At 44.4% G+C, this 18844-nt stretch overlaps 1 protein-coding gene across 1 annotated transcript in view; it reads right to left on the bottom strand.

The window, feature by feature from the left end:
* The window catches only part of TBC1D19 (TBC1 domain family member 19), a 921320-nt gene that overhangs the window by 150724 nt on the left and 751752 nt on the right, over positions 1–18844 (bottom strand). The window contains exon 16 of the mRNA XM_069202139.1: positions 4638–4670. Within this exon, the coding sequence (XP_069058240.1) occupies positions 4638–4670 (33 nt within the window). The remainder of the gene's footprint in view (positions 1–4637; positions 4671–18844) is intronic.

An 18844-nucleotide genomic window follows, 5' to 3' on the forward strand; every position in this document is an offset into this window, starting at 1 on the left:
CAACCCAATTTCTTGCAATAGGGCTCCAACAGTAGGTTCCACTATTGTGGTTTCTCTCTGGGTTGATACAAGTTTAGCAATGCTACCTCTAAAAAAGGTTAGTTCCAAGTGGTATAGGTTTTCAACACCTATATATACTCCCTCTTTAAAAGTGGCCAAGGATGGCTGGAAGAAATTGGAAAGAATATGGCATTGAGACTACTCTTCTCCCAAAGTGGAGCTAAAAATGGTCCTGAAGCAGTATTGACATATCATTGCCTTAGCAAAGACTGATCATCACTCTATACTAGAAGCTAGCACAATGTTACATTAGTCTGGCTGTGATGTGATGTGGCTTTGTTCACCGTACGTGGCCAGGGCAGACCAGACGTGGGACCCTTGCTCACTGCACCATTGGATTGAAGTTAGCCTGGCTGATAAGGGGTGACACCCCGAAACCGCACCCAAGGATGCTTGTTTTCAGTACAGGGAGGACCTGGCCTGGCAGTTCAGGCTAGACTGTTCCCATAGGGGGCAGTATCAAGACTGATTTGCATATGGCTGGGTCCAAATTGAGGAGATATGGTGAGCAAAAGAACGATGGATTCAACCCAGATCTGTGACTGGTGTGAGTGTTTGAAAAGTTTCAGCACTTCATCCATCATCTTGTTGTGTTGCTAAGCAGCTGCTTCAGACCTGTGTTTCATGGGAGGCAAGACTAATTCAATGGCCTTGGTGCTACTGGATCTCTCTGCCGCTTTCAATTGTGCCAAATTGCGTCCTTCTGTCCTGACTGTCAGAGGCAGGTAACTGTAGGTCGGTTCGCCAGTGGTGTAAATCATATCTAAAGGATAGGTGTCAGGCTGTGTATCTTCTGCCTTTTTTGTCAGAAATTAAATGCCTGCACCAGGGAGTCCCACATTGTTCAACGTTTACAAAAGTCCATTGGCAAAATGTGTTAAATGTTCTGGGCTTATCTGTATGAACTATGTACATGACACTGAACTAATTATTACAATTAGGCACAGCATCCATCAAGGCTTTCCATTTAAGTATGGCTGCAGTTACCTGCTGGCTGTACTCCAATTCGTTACAAAACCAATGGATTATTTCTAGATGTGCCATTGGACATGCTGAAAAAACTTAAACAAATCCAAAATGCCACAGCCAAATTGGCTCGTAGTCTTCTGCGTTATGCATCTGCCTCTACTGCATTGGATTCAGTCCACTGGCTCCCAGTGGTGAAGAGGATTGGGTTTAAAACCCTCTGTCCCATTCATAGAGCCTTACACCACACAGATCCATCATAAGATCACCCGGTATGTACTGGGCAACTCCCTTCACTCTACTGATGTAACTTTTCTTTGTATACCGAAATTCAATCACAGTTGTACCGGTGCAAGTGTTTTGGCTGCCGCTAAGTTGTGGAATACTCTCCCAGTGTAGGACGTAGGATCTGCCACATTTTAGTAAAGATTTAAAAACCTTTCTTTGTGGGCAGTAGTTGATCCTTCATGCCACATTCAGCTCTGTTTCTTAGCACTAGGCATTTGTATAGGTATTAGGACACTCTACAGCACAATATACCAAATGGTCTAAGAGGAACTTCCCAATTCTGATTTTTAGGTTAAGCATAGCAGTGTGCAAGTGCTAGTATGTATCTAGGCTTTTAACCACGCCCACCGCACGCCCATCACTATCACTCGTTCATGGGCTTGGATTTAAAAAATCCTTTGTTTTTGTTAGTAACTGCTTTACGTTTGTCCCTCCTTAGGGGGGTTTTGTTACTGCGTTGGACAGTGACCCTGCTAAATGGATAATTGCACTTTTGCCGATAACTTTGACTGCTAGCTAACTTCTTTTTCCCTTTGTCTCTATCTTCGTGCTCAGGGCGGCACTTTGAATCATCTTGCTTATGTCAGCTGTTTTACTTTTTATTTTCAGTTTGTGTAGCAAGGAAGTTCCAGTTAGAAATTTACAAAGCTAATAGCTGTAACTGGAGCAAAAGCGAGACCCATTGCATTGCAAATGCTTGTTTTAGGTTTTGCATCAATGCTGCCACATAGCCGCAGCACTAAGGCGGAATCTATTGGGGTTAAGACAGAGAAGAGCTGCTGGCACATCACTAGGCATTCCGCACAAAACGTTACACATGAGCTGAATATTGTTCATGGCAACTAGTCCCTGTGTAGCAATGCCTCTGGGACATATGTATATAATGGTATGACAGGGCAGGTCCATGAGAAAGTGCATGTAGATATTAAAAGAGAATTAAAGGAGATGGATTGAATGGTAGAAACAAAGAGAGACACTCGAGAGACTCAGAATAACTAATGGCTTCTGGCACACCTTGTACCCTCCTGTTTTTCACATATCCCCCGCAAATCATCCTCTTTTTCCCATTTTTCCTCTCTCACCCCCTCATTTCGGCTTGCTTATTCCTCGTTCCCCGCAGTCCTGCTGACCCCACCAGGCACTCACATACCCTTTCTAAATTGCCATTGCACTGCTGCTACATTTCACCATCCTGCAATTTGGAACCCACTGCATCCTGTCCCAATTCACCCCGCTAGCATCTAACACCTGCTACCCCATCCTGCCCACACACCTGCTTCACCTCCGCTCCTCCTGCTCCCTCCTCTCCAGGCTGCTCAAGGAACTCTCTCTCCACGGAAAACCAACTAAAGGACGCATAAAAAGAGAAGTGGATGCCCTTCAGCAGCAGCCTCAGGGGTTGAAAAGAAGGGTATGTTAAAAAAATATCTGCAGAGAATGTGGGCACATGTGCATACGTTTCTATCTGTGTATGTTTGTGTGTGCATATTCTTGTGCATGCAATTCGTGCCTACGAATAAATATCTGTGCTTGTTTTTGTGTGGCTTTGAATGCATGCAGAGGAAAGGAGTAGGTGTTTTGCCCACTGACCCCACCCGTGAAATGTTGTCCATCATGCGGGCACTAGCACATAGATGGTAATTGTCGCAGGTCTTAACACAATGGTGGTAATCTCTTGCACCGTGCTGGCTGTGGCACAATGGTAGTCATTTATTCAAAACACAGGCCCTGACACAACGGTTCTAATCCCTAGCATCATGCTGGCCCTGACACAATGGTGGGAAAACATGGCAATTTGCCAGGCCCTGGCACAGTCAGGGTCATTTCTGGCAACCTGCTGGCCTTGCCTTAGCACTATGGCTTAGCATGCTGGCCCAATGACTGCAATTCCTGGTCAAATGCTGGTCATGGCACAATGGTGGGAATCCCTGGCAACATGATATGCCTGGCACAATTGGGGTAATTTCTGGTAAAATGCTGGACCCAGCACAATGGTAAAACAGTCCTAATTCCTGTCAATATGCTGCCCCTGGTCCAACAGCCGTAATCAATGCCAACGTGCTGGTCCTGGCACAATGGTGGTAATCCCTTAAAACATGCAGGTCCTGGCACAATGGTGGTAAATACTGTTGATACACTCCCCCTGCCACATTGGTGGTAGTTTCTGGCAACATGTTGGGTTGGCAGAATGGTGAGAATTCCTTGTAAAATGCTGGTCTCGGCACAATGGTGGTAATCCTCGGCTTCATTTTGGCCCTAGTACTATGGAGGTAATTTCTGAAAACATGTTGGCCCTGGCACATGGGTGTTAATTCCTGGCAAAATTTTGATTTGCACATGATGGTGGTACTGTCTGCCAAGATGCTGTCCCTCGTACAAAGTCAGTAATCCCTTGCAACACACTGGCACTGGCCCAATTGTGGAAATCCCTATGGGAAGCCATGGAGTGATGGTGCCAAATTCACAAATTAAATAACTTTCAATACATTAAAGTTTAGATCAGAGAAGAGAAGAACCAGTGCAAAGGAACATGTGAAGGGTGTGTTAGTATACACGTTTAGCTAACCTTTCCAAAATCCAAGACAGGTGCATTTGCCGTTACTCAAGTTTTTGAAGACAGAGTTGGGCAGGGCACAACCTACCACTCTTGTAAATGCTTGTTTTTATTGAGTCTATTCAACAGCCCTGAGGCCACAACCGAAAGGGTCTCTCGTTGTACCTACCGTTCAACCCATCTCCATTAATATCTACATGCAGTTACTCAAGGACCTTCCCCTTCACACTATCACATATCGCCCATAGTCCCTCCTGTTATGTCATGTTCCCGAACATGCCAAATACATGTCCTTGTGAAAAGTCTTTAAAACCTTCATCTATCCAAAACTTTGGTCAGTCCATTCCTCCTGGTAGCTGAACTTGCCCAAATCAATAGACATTTCAAGTTTGGTAACACACAATAACATTATAACATTATAAAAATACATGCATGAAAAAACAACAAAGGAATTTCTCATTTGGCTGAGAGTTTTTTGTTTTAATGTAGCCACATAACTCCAATAACTCTCTTCTTCTACCTATCTAATGCGGTAATCGACCTCTGACAAAAAGCGATAAATTGTCTACATTAAAATTCTAGGTATTCTTATTTAATAAATGGCTGTTTTATTTCTATATCCAAGAAAAGAGCCAAGCACCCCATACACTGGGCAGTTAAGAGAACAAAAGAGAGTTACAAAATGTGAAGGGAGGTAGTGAAACAGCCTAACGGGTTGGAAACGCTTTGTCACAAAATATCAATACATAGATAAGTTAATGTCACCTACCATACATGGAAAATCCATGGAAGGGGATCACACCTAAATGAAAAGAAGAGTTGTTTTCAAAGATGTCAGCATTGTTACGTTAATAAAACTTGCTTGTATTTTTTATGCAGATAGTTAAGATTTTTTAATCTCTGATTTTCGAGTGCGCTGATATTATTAATATATTTTAGTCATTCTTCTTACAGCACGCGCATGCGTCGTTTCGAATAAATTTCCTTCTGTCGCAGATTCCTATTAGAACTGACATATTCACTTAAAGAAATAAATGTTTATAAGTCAAATGTGTAGGTGTAGTTGTATATTTCTGTGAGCAAAAATATAACACAAAAGTGCATTCGGACTTCCTAATTTATTTTTTTCTAGCAGGAACATGTTTTCCCCATGGAAAACCCCTTTGATCTACACCCAGGTTTTTATGGATGTTCTTTCCATTCCCACCCTACAAACTAAAATTACTACTACCCGTGACGGAAGAAACATTTGAGAATATCTATAAACTAGCAAGCTTGTAGGTGCTCCCAAACATTTCCAGAAAGACCCACCTTATGTAGTCCACACATCCGCTTCTAACATCAAACATGCACAGGCCCAATGACTCTTTGAGCAAATCTCATATACAAAGGCAGAGAATGGGGCAGGATTTTAGCCACATGAATGCTGCTAATCGCCGGCCTTTCACTTAAATTTAGTACTTTTGGGAATTGGTCCTGTTGGGTCTTGTACATCACTAATCATGAACAAGTCAGAAACATTTTGGGGATGTTTCGTACAATGACAAAATATCAAACTAAGAACCAGTAAGGCATTTCCACTTTAAGGTTTACGAACATTAGGGAGACGACCAGAGGTTTAGGAAACTCTGTCATGACATAATACGCTTCTTAAACGAACCTAATTGCCTAATTATACATTTACATAGGTTACCCTGGAAAAGTACACAACACGCAATTTACCTAGCTCTACAGAGATTAAATCGCCCTAAATGTAGGCCTCTGTCTTACCTGTGGAGTTTTATGATTCATCGACTCATGAAAATCATAGGCATCTTTAGGGTACTAAGGGTACAAAGTATGGGGAAGAATACATTTGGTAACACCTCCCTAGGGCATAGGGGCTGAATCATAAAGTGTTTAGTGCCCATGAACATTTCCATAATTAACCACAAAATTAGATTTGCCTAACTTTTATATTCACAAAGTGCACTTATGAGTGCTAAAAATGCAATATTATGGATCATTTTCTACATTTACAAATGTAATGGTATATGACGTTTTTGTGGGACGTGTACTCTCTACAAAAGAAGGTGAACATCTACAGCTCTATTTAAATTTGTCACTATTCACATCCCCATTCCCAACCTGTAAACACATGCAATGCTGTACTGTTAGAAGTCAGGAATAAGTTTGTTTCCATGGTGGGAATAGGTCAATGACACCAAAGGAAAAAACGTTGGCCTCATCATCATCACTGAGAACCAAGTACAAAGCCCCAAAAACACTAGAACTGATCTCCCTCCGTCAAATGCTACATACCCACTACGGCCAACTCAAAACTTACATAGCAAGCAAGCATTCTCTAACAACCAATGTCAGTACACGCCATGATAACCTGAGCACAACTGTGTCTAGATGTTAGAAGCTACCTCCTGAATGGGCAACACAATAACTAGGATATCATGTACAGTGTTCCTAGCCTTGAACAGAAAGTACTGATTCCATGTTGTGCAAAGTCAAACTAAACAAGCAACTCGTACCACATATTCGTAAAATATTATCATGCAAGGAAAGTGTGTAAAATGTACCTGCTAAAAGCAGTTCGGCTAAAAATGTGTAAAAAATGAAAGCTAAAAACAGGCGAATCAAATCAGCTTCAAGAGGTCCTCACAACACCCTCCCCTTGCCATTGAAAAATACAGATTCTAAAAAATATCTAGGCTTTAAAATGAATAAAGGGATAAAATATTCACTCCAACAAGTATAGCAAACCAAACAAATGAAAATAATCCAATTAAAACATAAACATTTTCTTAAAAACAAGGAGGCGTCCATGATGTCATCTGTTTTGTCAATGGCAATGGAATCCAAGATGAATCCTGCATCTGCAGACAACAGAACCACAAGAGCCTCTGTGAGTAGGTCGAAGGAACAGACATGATCAAGAGCCTCAGCCTCTGCAGAGGAAGTATCATCCTGTGGACTGCCAGCGGTGGGTGAGCCAAAAGGAGGAAATCCTAGAGCTGCAGCTTCTATATCCATGTAAAATGGCTCATAAAAAACATCCTGAAGCAATTGTAGTCTCATAGGACAACTCCGTAAATGAGCCATCAATGGGTACATTAGCAGATACATGTATGTAGGTAGTACCAATTGCGTTGCAAGACAGACATCCAATACATACTCGAAAGGGCACCAAACACAGTGTAACACAGGATGCACACAACAGAACCATGCTGGTCAGAAAGACAAGTGTCAGTTGTCATTTAGTTTCTCCAACAAAGGTACACCAGAGTATTGTATCATGTTTACACAACACAGCTGGAGGTGTGGTAGTGCCATCAACATTTGGCTTTGAAATGGGACATCCAATGCAGAGCAGCAAAAGTAGTATCAAAATATCACTAATTAGAAATAACACAAGTAGTGTGCCTCCAAATACACTTGTAAACAAGGAGTGTGATAGACCTGACAGCCTTAGAGTGGTCTTCCCCCATTTTTCTGATCTCAGTTTTGCTGGTTTTAGAACTCGGCACACTTTACCACTGCTGAGCAGTGCTAGAGTGCTTGTGCTCTCTACTTTAAACATGGTAACATTGGATCATAACAAATTGGCATATTTAATGTACTTATACGTCCCTGTTAAAGTGCATTACATGTGCCCTGAGCCTGCACCACTAATTGTGCCACCCACAAAAGTAGCCCCTTAACCATGACTCAGGCCTGCCATTGCAAGGCCTGTGTGTGCAGTTTCACTGCCACTTCGACTTGGCATTTAAAACTACTTGCCAAGCCTAAAACTGCCCTTTCATTACATCTGAATCACCCATAAGGTAGGCCCTGGGTACCCTACAGGACAAGGTGCTATGTATGTAAACGACAGGGCATGAACTTGTAACCTTTACATGTCCTGGTAATGAAAAAACTCTCAATGTCATTTTTCACTACTGAAAAGCCCGCTCCTCTCACTGGCCAGCATTACAAATTCCCTTATATGCTTTTAAGTAGTAACTTCTGATCTGAAAGGAGTGGCATTGTCATGTTTGGTATGGTTGGACTGGTTGAGAAATCCTGCTTACTGGTGAAGTTGGATTTAACATTATTATTTTAGAAATCACACTTTTAGAAGGTAGGCATTTCTCTAGCCTTACTTCTCTCGGTGCCGTACAGCCTGTCCCCAATCCATATCTGGTCTATTAGTTGACAGCTCCCCCTGTGCATTCTAACTAGACAGCCATAAACAGAGGACACTCATTAGCATTCATCTGTATACTGGGCAGGAATGGTGGAGGGAGTTTTCATTTCCACTTCAAAGGCTAGTGGCCTGACCTCACACATAGGACTGATACCCCCCCACAGATCTCCTGGCAGACAGGGCTGGGTTGAAAGGGGGACTGGTGTACTTCAGAACCACTATTTGAGGTCTCCTCCACTTTAAAGGCACATTTGGGTGTATATATATATATATATATATACTCTCTCTGTGACCCCTTAAAATCAGACACTTCTGGGCCTACAACTGGACTCTGTCGGAGGGACTGCTCTGATGCCCAAAGGACTCATCTGGACTGCATTTCTGGAAGGAATGCTCTCCTGCTTGTTGCCCTGCTGCCTGCTGGCCCCTAACTCTGCTGCTGGAAGGGCTCTGTCTTCCTCCAAAAGAGCTCTCCAAGGGTTTGGTCTGAGTTTGCACCCTGTTCTGAAATCTCAGAGCCAGCAAACACTTCATCTGAAGGAGAAAATCCACAGTGCCAGAAAAACGTATGCAATACCCGCAAAATTTGATGCAACGCCTGCAGAGTCGACGTACCGCCTGTCTCGTGGGTGAAAAAGTGCCGCATCACCTGCCGGATCGATGCAGTGTCTGTTGCCTCTTCACAACCTGTTTTGGATTTTCCAAGCATCATCCCTGGGCATCAAAATACTCCTGCATCGCACTGAGGAACCAAGGCTGTACTCCCGGAAATCGTCGTATCCCCTTGCCACGAGGAAAAAAACAAAGCATCACCCGCCTGCCGCAACATAAAAAACGACGCATTGCTTTACTTTCTAATCATCTCCTCCCCTGTGACCCTCTGTGTCGTTATGTTTGACGCAACGCAGGGACTGTATGTTAAAAGGACACAACCACTGATTCTTAAGGATTGAGACTCATCTAAACCTTTAAAAAGTGATATCTTGACTTCTGCATATTGGATTTCTGTTGTTTTGGTCTTATTTTATTTAGATGAATATTATTTATTTTTCTAAACTGGTGTGGAGTACTTTTTGTGTTGTTTTCACTGTGTTACTGTATGAGTTATTGAACAAATACCTTACACATTGCCTTCTAAGTTAAGCCTGCCTGCTCTGTGCCAAGCTACCCGAGGGTGAGCACAGGCTAATTTAGGTTGTGTTGTGATTTACCCTGACTAGGGTGTGGTCCCATACTTGGGCAGGGTGCATACCTCTGCCAACTAGAGACCCAATTCCTAACAGAGAGTATAAAAGATGGAATCTCTCAGAAAACTGTCTAGAATACCCACAGTGTTGGAAGCATTAAAATGTAACTCACAAGTTCACCAAAGTGTCTTGGAAAGTTGATGTGTACAGCGACTGTGTTTCAGGGAACGATGTTGCCATTTGCAATTTAAAAGTCTCACAGGCAGATCTAAGCACCGCATGCTTCTAAAACAATAGGCTTTCAGTTTGCTCCACTTGTCGATATTAACATTAAAGGCTTACTAACTCAGTCTCATGCGAGGGAGGAAAAAGTATGTTACCAGAGCAGGTCACTTTTTGAGAAACAGAAACCACATAGGGAACACCTGTTCTCTTCACACAATAACCTTGATCATTCAGCATCAAGTAACTTCTGCCTGAAACTAAGTGAAACACTGGATGAATCAAGGAGACAGGAACTCCCTTCAAGTACCATGCCAAACTGGCAACAGACGCACTACATACGCCCTCCAATGTCATCTGTTTACAAATCACTGAGTGGCTTACAGAAGTTTCACAATCACTTCCACTAAGAAAGACTTCCTTTTCCCCACTGATACATTTGTAATTGAAAGGTAATTCCCACACGTCATGTATAAAACTTTCCCCTAAAGGCTCAAATCTGCCTAATGGAAAATGTTTCAATTATGTGAACTGAAACATTGAAACTGGCAGTGAAATCACTCCATGTATAAGCCATTCTTCAGATGGTGTCTCTACTGTAAAAGGTAATTTTCTAACTTTTCTATGGTGAGCATTATGTATGTAGTGTCCTTCTTTGCCAATATCTGATGTTTGTGTGTTAAATTAAAAGTTAAGTACAACTCTGTTGAATTAACGTGCTACCAGGGCACGTGGTTCAATTTAAGAATTTGTAGTGTCCGAAAACTGCATTATAGATCTAAGTTGACTCTGTCCATGCTGTAAAGAAGACATGTCTCTGTATGATGTCAATTGCAGAGGACAAAATGTTGTTTAATGTGTAAATATGAGTGGACAATGTATTCACTCCGTTAACAACAAAAGCCAAATCTTTCTCGAGAATTGCCTGATCTATTTGCCTTAAACGTGCAGCAGCTTCCATTTGAGAAAGCTTCCAGATTTAATTATAGATGGCATACAAAACATTTTGATCAAGGTGATCTAGGACTTAACAAGAAATCTTGCAAATCCATATCATCCGAGAGGACAGAGAGGTGCTCTTTTACAGTTGATAAAGTGGAATGTTGTAACCATTCCTGACATAGCTCCCCTACAACTTAAGTAGTGACAATCCCTGTGTACTATGTTAGGATAAAATGAAGGTTTGGTCTGCTTGCTTTAATACCCTGCAAGGAGTTCGCAAAAAGTGCATGACAACCATTTGTGCCCACTGGCCAAAATAACCACCCATTAGGACCTCAAAGTGTGGAATTAAATGTACTATTCTGAACCATACATTGAGCTGTCCTTCAGTGAAATTGACCAAACTTTGCCAATTATCAAATCATGCAATTAAGGGGATACTGGGCTAATTAACTTCTTTAATTTTTTTTCTAGACCCAGGCAAGAGATGTATAATGGAATGAGACACGCTTTGAACAAGGCATCCTTGCTTTGTACTTGCCAATATTTTGTTCCCCAAACTGATTTTAAATTAAGTGTTTCTTTCCAATATTCATAGCCTTGATGGCTATTTGTAAAACAAATTAATTTGAGTAGATTAATTTAGTATTGGTCCACATGTTTTTTGTTGATTTTGTAGATAGTTCGTTTAAAATAATAAGATACAGTATCTGAAGTATCATGCCAAGAAAAATATGTATATTTGTCTCAATATGTTTTTGAACTATCCACTGGTGGAGTAGGGCAATGTTCCCATTGTGTATAACTGCAAATTGTTTGTGGGGTACTAGCTCTATGTAGGTAATGGTGTGCATCGTGATGGTAGCACAGCCTTTCACAGTAATTGCCAGAGTTCATGTACATATCTTCACTTTCAAATATAGTATAATATTCACGCTCAGAAAGCACTGAAGAAACTGTTTTTACACCCCAAACATCAGATACACCACCTGGTGTTATCACATCTTCCATCTCTATCTTAAAAACATATGGAATTTAAAGTTTCTGTAGGACCAATAATATCATATGGAACCTTATCATAAACAATCCCATCAGGAACTGGAACAGCAGAAATCTTCACAAGGGGCAGGTCTTTTCACACTTTATGGGAAGACAAATGAGGCTTCAGTACTTCATCTACCAGTTCAACAGCACAGTGCTCAGGGAGAGAATGCCCACTTATAAGGAAGAAGATAACAGTCACAAATTAAATTCACAAGAAAAGAGCAACAAATAGGACCCTGACAGATCAAATAAGAGTGTTTTAGCTAGCAAAAAAGTGCACATATACAATGAAGGAAAATGTGAGTAGAAACCAAAGAGAAGTTGTCAATGTTGACAAAGTATCCAGAAGCAGACTGTTTGAAAACAGGAGCCCCAGCAGGTGAATGAGAACTGGTAGACGCCTCCAAAGGTAATTCATCATAAACAACTCTGCTGCTTTGAGAAGTAATAGAAAACAGTAGGCGTATGTCTGATGTATTGCTTGTATTTGCAGCAGTAACTGGATTCAACAACAGTTCATTATCTGGCCTCCTCAACCTAGGGGAAACAAGGTTGGTGTTGTTGAACGGTTGAAGAAGCATTTCCAGTAGGGTAGTGAGAGGGGATAGGGAACTTTCCAGGAGTCCTCGTGGTCTACTGTGTAGGATCGGCCACATGATGCAATTTTACTTGATCAATGGAGACAAAGCGTTTGTCTTTACAACCAGCAAGCAGTGGCAAAATCACACTCCAAGGACTGGCACAGGGCCTTGTATGATGGGCCAAATTCTTTCTTCACCGCAATCTTTTCTCAAACCAGATCCCTAACTTTTGGAATCCAGCTGGTAGATGCTGGTTGGTCCCTCACTCCTACAATGGCAGCATACATAGTTGAGCATTCATCTCAGAAGTATTAGAGTTTCTGTAAGACAGTGAGATGTTCATTTATGTCATGTTAATTTAGACCTTGATGGTTCTGTGCCAGGACCATCAAGATCTGGGACATCAATCTGGATGTCAAATAGGACTTCATATTGGATCAGGCCACCCAAATATCTTCTAGGCAGATTATTTAATTTTCTCTGGACTCCATAAAGGTGGTGGAGCCAACTGCCAATTGAGCCTAATCCTCTAGCTGTTAAGGATTGCTTTAAGTCTCAGGTCTTCCTCTCTACTATCAGGAAGCAAGGGTGAGGAATGATGCACAGCCTCACTAAGGGTTCCAAGGTATCTCTGTATGCTTTGGAGGCAAAGGCAGGGCCCTGGTCCGAGTGGAATGCAGCTACTGAATATGTCCTGATAAGGCCTTGAAAATCTTTAATAACAGTGCAAGCACCATCCGATTGCTGTGGCCACATCCAGAGAAATCTGGAGCTAGAATCTACAGGAAGTAGAATGTATTTGAATGCACATCTAAATGTAGGGGGCTGCAATAGTCTAGACATACCCACTGCAGTGGTTTGATTGATGCTAGGAGGGGTGTCTGTGGTGAGCATTTAATGGTAGTCTTTAATTTGCTGGCAAATGTCACAGGTAAAGACATGGTGCTTTGTCTGTTTGTACAGACTGTGCCATCAATAGTGATTTTGTAGCAAAGAAACTGTAGCCGCCACACGCGCATAGACAGATGCTATCCCTTCATGTACTGCTTTAAGAGGAGAGACATGTAAATGAAAAGTCCTTGCAGGGCATTATGGGGTGCTTCTCACTGGAAGTGTGAATAAACAATAAGCAGATCTTGCGCTGTGTATTGCAGCCTCGTGCCGTGGGATTCTGCTGTTGTTGGTGGGGTACCGGTCTTACCCAGGACACCTAAACCAGCTGATTAGAATGGGGCAGCATGGGGAGCCCACTTCCGCACTACCCTGCTGGCTCCTTTAGTGGCGGCTAGCAGTCCTCTGTTGGTGCTCCAGCAGGAGCACCCCTGCTGCAGTACGTGGGATCCCACATGATGGAAGCCTTCAGCACTTTCTTTTGGCCCTCCTGTCTATGAGTCCTGGGAATAGGGTCCTGGAACTCTGCCTCTGTTTGTCTCTAGGGGCATGGGAATGGGATGCAGATCCCATTCAAGTATGCACCGGCTCGGAAAATGTTCTGCCTTTTACTTACATAGCCCCCTGCCCTATGGGTAACCTAGAGCCTACCTTATGGGTGACTGATGTGTGGAAAAAGGGATGTTTAGGGCTTGGCAAGTAGTTCTGAATGCCAAGTCCAAGTGACAGTGAAACTGCACACACAGGCCTTGCAATGGCAGGCCTGAGACATGGTTAAGGGGCTACTTATGTGGGTGACACAATCAGTGCTGCAGGCCCAGTACTGGCATTACACTTACAGGCCTGGGTACCGCTAGTGCACTTTACTAGAGACTTGCAGGCAAATAAAATATGCCATTTGAATAGTAGCCAATTTTACCATGTTTAGGGTGGGGAGCGCATGCACTTTAGCACTGGTCAGCAGTGGTAAAGTGCGCAAAGTCCTAAAACCAACAAAAACTGGATCAGAAAAATGTAGGGAGGCAGGCAGGCAACAAGTGCCCCCTCCCCCTTCAGGGAGACGGACCACCTCAAGAGTCTAGGATTTTCACCCCTCATCTGCATGAGCCATCTGAGGGGTCTGTGGACTGTTTGAACCCCAAAGTGAGCCCCAAGCATGTATGATCTCAGCTTCTTCCGTGCCCAGATCACAGCAAATGCTTTTCTTTCAATGGCACTTCACCTGTGTTCCCGTGGAAGTAACCTCCTGCTAAGGAAGGCTACTGATTGGTCTAGGTGCTCCTCATTCAGCTGTGCTAAGACCGCCCCTAAACCATGCTCTGAAGCATCTGTCTGCACAATGAGTTCTTTGGAGTAATCAGGGGCCCTAAGCACTGGTGCTATGCAGATGGCTTCCTTGAGAAAGTGAAGGACTTTTTGACAAGCTTCTGTCTAGTTCACCAACCTGGGCTGCTTCTTAGAAGTCAGCTCAGTAAAGGGGGCAAAAATTGTGCCATATACCTTAACAAATCTTCAGTTTGGGTTTTAGGTGGTTGCTCGGCCATGATGGTTTAAATCTTGGCCTTGGGGATCTGCACCTTGCCACCACCTACCAGGAGTTCCAAATACGCCACAGAACCCTATAGGAGGCTGGCCTGGTTTGCAGTGGGTACCTTGGGTACTTACACCTTATACCAGGTCCAGTTATCCCTTATTAGTGAAATGTAGTAGTGTTCTAGCAGCTTAGGCTGTTAGAGGTAGCTATAGCAGAGCAGCTTAGGCTGAACTAGGAGACATACAAAGCTCCTGCAATACCACTTTTAGTTACACAGTACTTATAGACAATTAAAGACAATACTTAGTGCTACCAAAAATAAAGGTATTTATTTGGGTGACACAGTACCAAAAATATCTTAGAGACAATACTCCTTGTGGAGGTAAGTATCATACACAATATATACGCTAGACACCAAAATCAGACAAGTAAATAGTCATAGAACAATGCAAACAATAGGAAATTCTATAGAATGCAATGGGAGAAAATAGGTGTAGGGACAACACAAACCATATACTAAGAAAGTTGAATGTGAATCACAAATTCCCCCCTAAACAAGTGTAGTGTGTGCAGAATTGCTTGGAGAGTAAGAATACAGTAAAGGTAGGTACATTACCTCACCCTAGAGCCCAGAAAAGCAGGAGAAAAGTATTGCAAGTTTCCTTAGGGGACACTACACCTCGTGATTGGGATTTTGCAGCAGCCAACCAAGTCTGAAAAGAACAACTGCTGGATATCTGGACCTGAAGACCTGCAAAAGAAGGGGACCAAGTCCAGAAGTCAAAAAAAGTTCCAGGAAGGACAGGAGCCCCTGCCAACCCAGAAGAGGGTGCAAAAGAAGAGTCCACGGTTAGTCGAAGACTGCAGAAATGCACCCTAGGAAGATGCCAGAGGGTTCCTGCATGATGCAAAGGATGTTCCACGATGTGAAGATTGTTGCAGACATGATTTTGTATTGGAAGTTGCCAACAAGCCTTGGCTACGAAAAAAGTGCGTTTTGTGTAAAAATGGCGCTGGATGGACCCAGGAGGGACCTGGGGTCCTCAACTCTATGTGAGGAGAAAGAGGGGGCTCTCAGCACTTTAGAGAGCCCTCAGGATGCCAGCCAGCACCCCGAGGTCCCAGGACACGGGGACAAAGGAGGTGCAAACCACGGTTGATGCAACAAAGGAAGGTCCTACGCGGCCGGAGAACAACTCAGCGAGTTGAGCGTCGCAGGATGGAGTGCTGGGGATCAGGGCCAGGCTGTGCATGAAGGAATTTTGCAAATGGTTCACAGAGGCCTCAGGAGGTGAAGAAGATGTAGTACACAGGAGTACCGTCACTCTTAGGGAAGGCAAGGCCTCCTCCAAATTGTGTCAGCAGGACCTCAGGACAGTCTATGTCAAAGGGGTCCAACCTCTGTGTCCTTAAGAGCACGCTCGTCGCTGTGAGAAGAGTCCAAGGATACCGGTCGTCATCTTAGAAGGTGCCTCCTGGAGCAGGGGATTGACTCCGTCACCCCACGGGAGATTTCTTTGGTCCTTTGGGTGCAGGATGAAGACAGGGAGTCCTCAGAGCGTGCACACCATGGAAACTGTTGCAGTTGCTGACTTGGAGCGGAGGTTGCAGAAGAAAAGTATCTCTGGTGAATACTTTGTTGCAGTTACAGCGTTTCTTGGAGCAGGCTGCGGTTGATCCAAGGTCAGATGATGCTGAAGTTGTTGCAGAGGATTCCTGAAGGAAACTTGTAAGCAGAATCTGACGAGAACCTACAGGAGAGACCCTAAATAGCCCTGAGAGGGGGATTGGCTACCTTATCAGGTATGGACCTATCAGGAGGGGTCTCTGACATCACCTGCTGGCACTGGCCACTCAGAGCCCTCCAGAGTGCCCTCACCTTGCAAAACAAGATGGCTGAAGTCTGGGACACACTGGAGGAGCTCTGGGCACCACCCCTGGGGTGGTGATGGACAGGGGAGTTGTCACTCCCCTTTCCTTCGTCCAGTTTTGCAATAGAGCAGGGGATAAGGGGTCCCTGAACCAGTGTAGACTGGCTTATGCAAGGAGGGCACCATCTGTGCCCTTCAAAGCATTTCTAGAGGCTGGAGGAGGCTACCCCTCCCCAGCCCGTAACACCTATTTCCAAAGGGAGAGGGTGTAACACCCTGCTCTCAGAGGAAATGCTTTGTTCTGCCTTCCTGGGACTGGGCTGCCCAGACCCCAGGAGGGCAGAACACTGTCTGTGAGGTGGTAGCAACTGTAGCTGCAGGGCAAGCCTCAGAGAGCTGGTTTGGCAGTACTGGGGTCCACGGTGGAGCCCCCAGGATGCAAGGAATTGGCTCCCCAATACCATATTTGGAATGGGGGGACAATTCCATGATCTTAGACATGTTACATTGCCATATTCGGAGTTACCATTGTGAAGCTACATATAGGTATTGACCTATATGTATTGTACGTGTGTAATGGCGTCCCCGCACACACAAAGTCAGTGGAAATGGCCCTGAACTATGTGGGGGCACCTTTGCTAGTGCAAGGGTGCCCTCACACTGAGTAACTTTGCACCTAACCTTCAGCAAGTGAAGGTTAGACATAAAGGTGACATAAGTTACTTAAGTGCAGTGAAAATGGCTGTGAAATAACGTGTGCGTTATTTCACACAGGCTGCAATGGCAAGCCTGTGCAAGGGTTTGTCTGAGCCCACTATGGGTGACAAAAGAAATGCTGCAGCCCATATGGATCTTCCGGAACCCCAATGCCCTGGGTACCTAGGTACCATATACTAGGGTCTTATAAGGGGGGTCCAGTGTGCCAATTGAAATTGGTAAATGAAGTCACTAGACTACAGTGACAAATTTAAAAGCAGACGGAGCATAAGCACTGAGGTTCTGATTAGCAGAGCTTCAGTGACACAGTTAAGCACTACACAGACACACACATTAGGCCATAAACTATGAGCACTGGGGTCCTGACCAGCAGGATCCCAGTGAGAGAGGCAAAAACATACTGACATACAGATAAAAATTGGGTTAACATGCCAAGGAAGATGGTACTTTCCTACAAACCCTGCCCAATCTGGCAATTGCTGGCTTTGATTGTCAGGCCTGCCTGCTGCAGGGCTTGAGAAACCTCTTGGAGGTGATGCAGGTGTTCCTCCCATCTGGCACTCTAGACAGCAATGGTGTCTAGGTAGGTGGCTCAGAAAGCCCCTTTGCCAACCAGGACCCTGTTACCCAACTGCTGGAAGGTATTAGGGGCATTCTTTAAGCCGAAGGGCATCACCCGAAATTGGTAACGGCCCTCAGGGATGGGGAATGCTGCCCTCTCTCAGTCAAGGCAATCTGCCAGTACCCTGATGTTAAATCAAAAGTACTGAGGAATTTGGCAGTGCCTAGCCTGTCAATGAGCTCATCAGCTCGGGGAGTAGGGTGCAATGATGTAGATGTCCACCATTTCAAAGGTGGTACCAACAACAGAAACTGGGATCAGAGGAGTCTTCAGCTTTTTCCCCGACTTCTCACTGGCCTGGCAGGTGGGACATTACCTGCAGAATGTATCTGAGTCTGTGTTCATTCAGGGCCAATAGAAGTTGACGGTACGTCTGGTGATGTTCTTGTCTTGCCCTAAAGGCTCTGCCAGGGGCATGTCTTGAGCCAAACCCAGTAGGAAGACCTGGTAGTACTAGGGGACCACCAGCAAAAGTGCTGCCCCAGTACCCAGAGCCTTATGCTCATTATTAGGAGATCATTCTCCCAGTAAATCAGGTGATCTCCAGAGGCTTAACCTGCTGCATGGGCGGAGGCCTGTCGCCTCATGCACTCAAGAGTGGGATACTCTTTCTGTACTTTGCAGAGTTCCTCCCTGGTGGGCCCCCCTCATCTTGCCAGCCAGCATCTCAGGTAGGCAACCTAGGGCGGCAATGTCCTCCCTGGGTACCTCTGGGGCCTCCTCTTCAGGGACCTTGTCAACCTCCACCGCTGGAACTTCTGGGACAGGTTTCCTATGCCCCTTGCACTTCTCCTTAGCAAGTTTCTGGGCCATTCTTCCAGTATCCAGACACCCTTGACTCGCCTCCAGGGCAGCCATGGACCGTGTTGTCATACAAACCCACTCAGATAATTCCATCATCTCCAAGTGAGACCTGAGATCTACCTCCCTCCAGGTAGTGTGCTATAGGTCATTGCCTAACAGGCATGGCAGGACTCACAGCTACTTTTAGAGTACCAGAGATTCCTCCCCTCTCAAAGGAAATCAGAGCCACCAGTAGATGGCTCTCATGATTGTCGGCGACTATGACTTGGTGGAATGTGTTTGGTAGGACTTGCTCTGCTGACCCCTGACAGTTGTAATGCAGGCTCCTGTGTCACTCAGAGCCTCCACCTGTTGCTCATTAAAGGTGACCCACTGCCTATGCCT

Source organism: Pleurodeles waltl, chromosome 1_2 (assembly GCF_031143425.1).
Source record: "Pleurodeles waltl isolate 20211129_DDA chromosome 1_2, aPleWal1.hap1.20221129, whole genome shotgun sequence".
NCBI lineage: Eukaryota > Metazoa > Chordata > Amphibia > Caudata > Salamandridae > Pleurodeles > Pleurodeles waltl.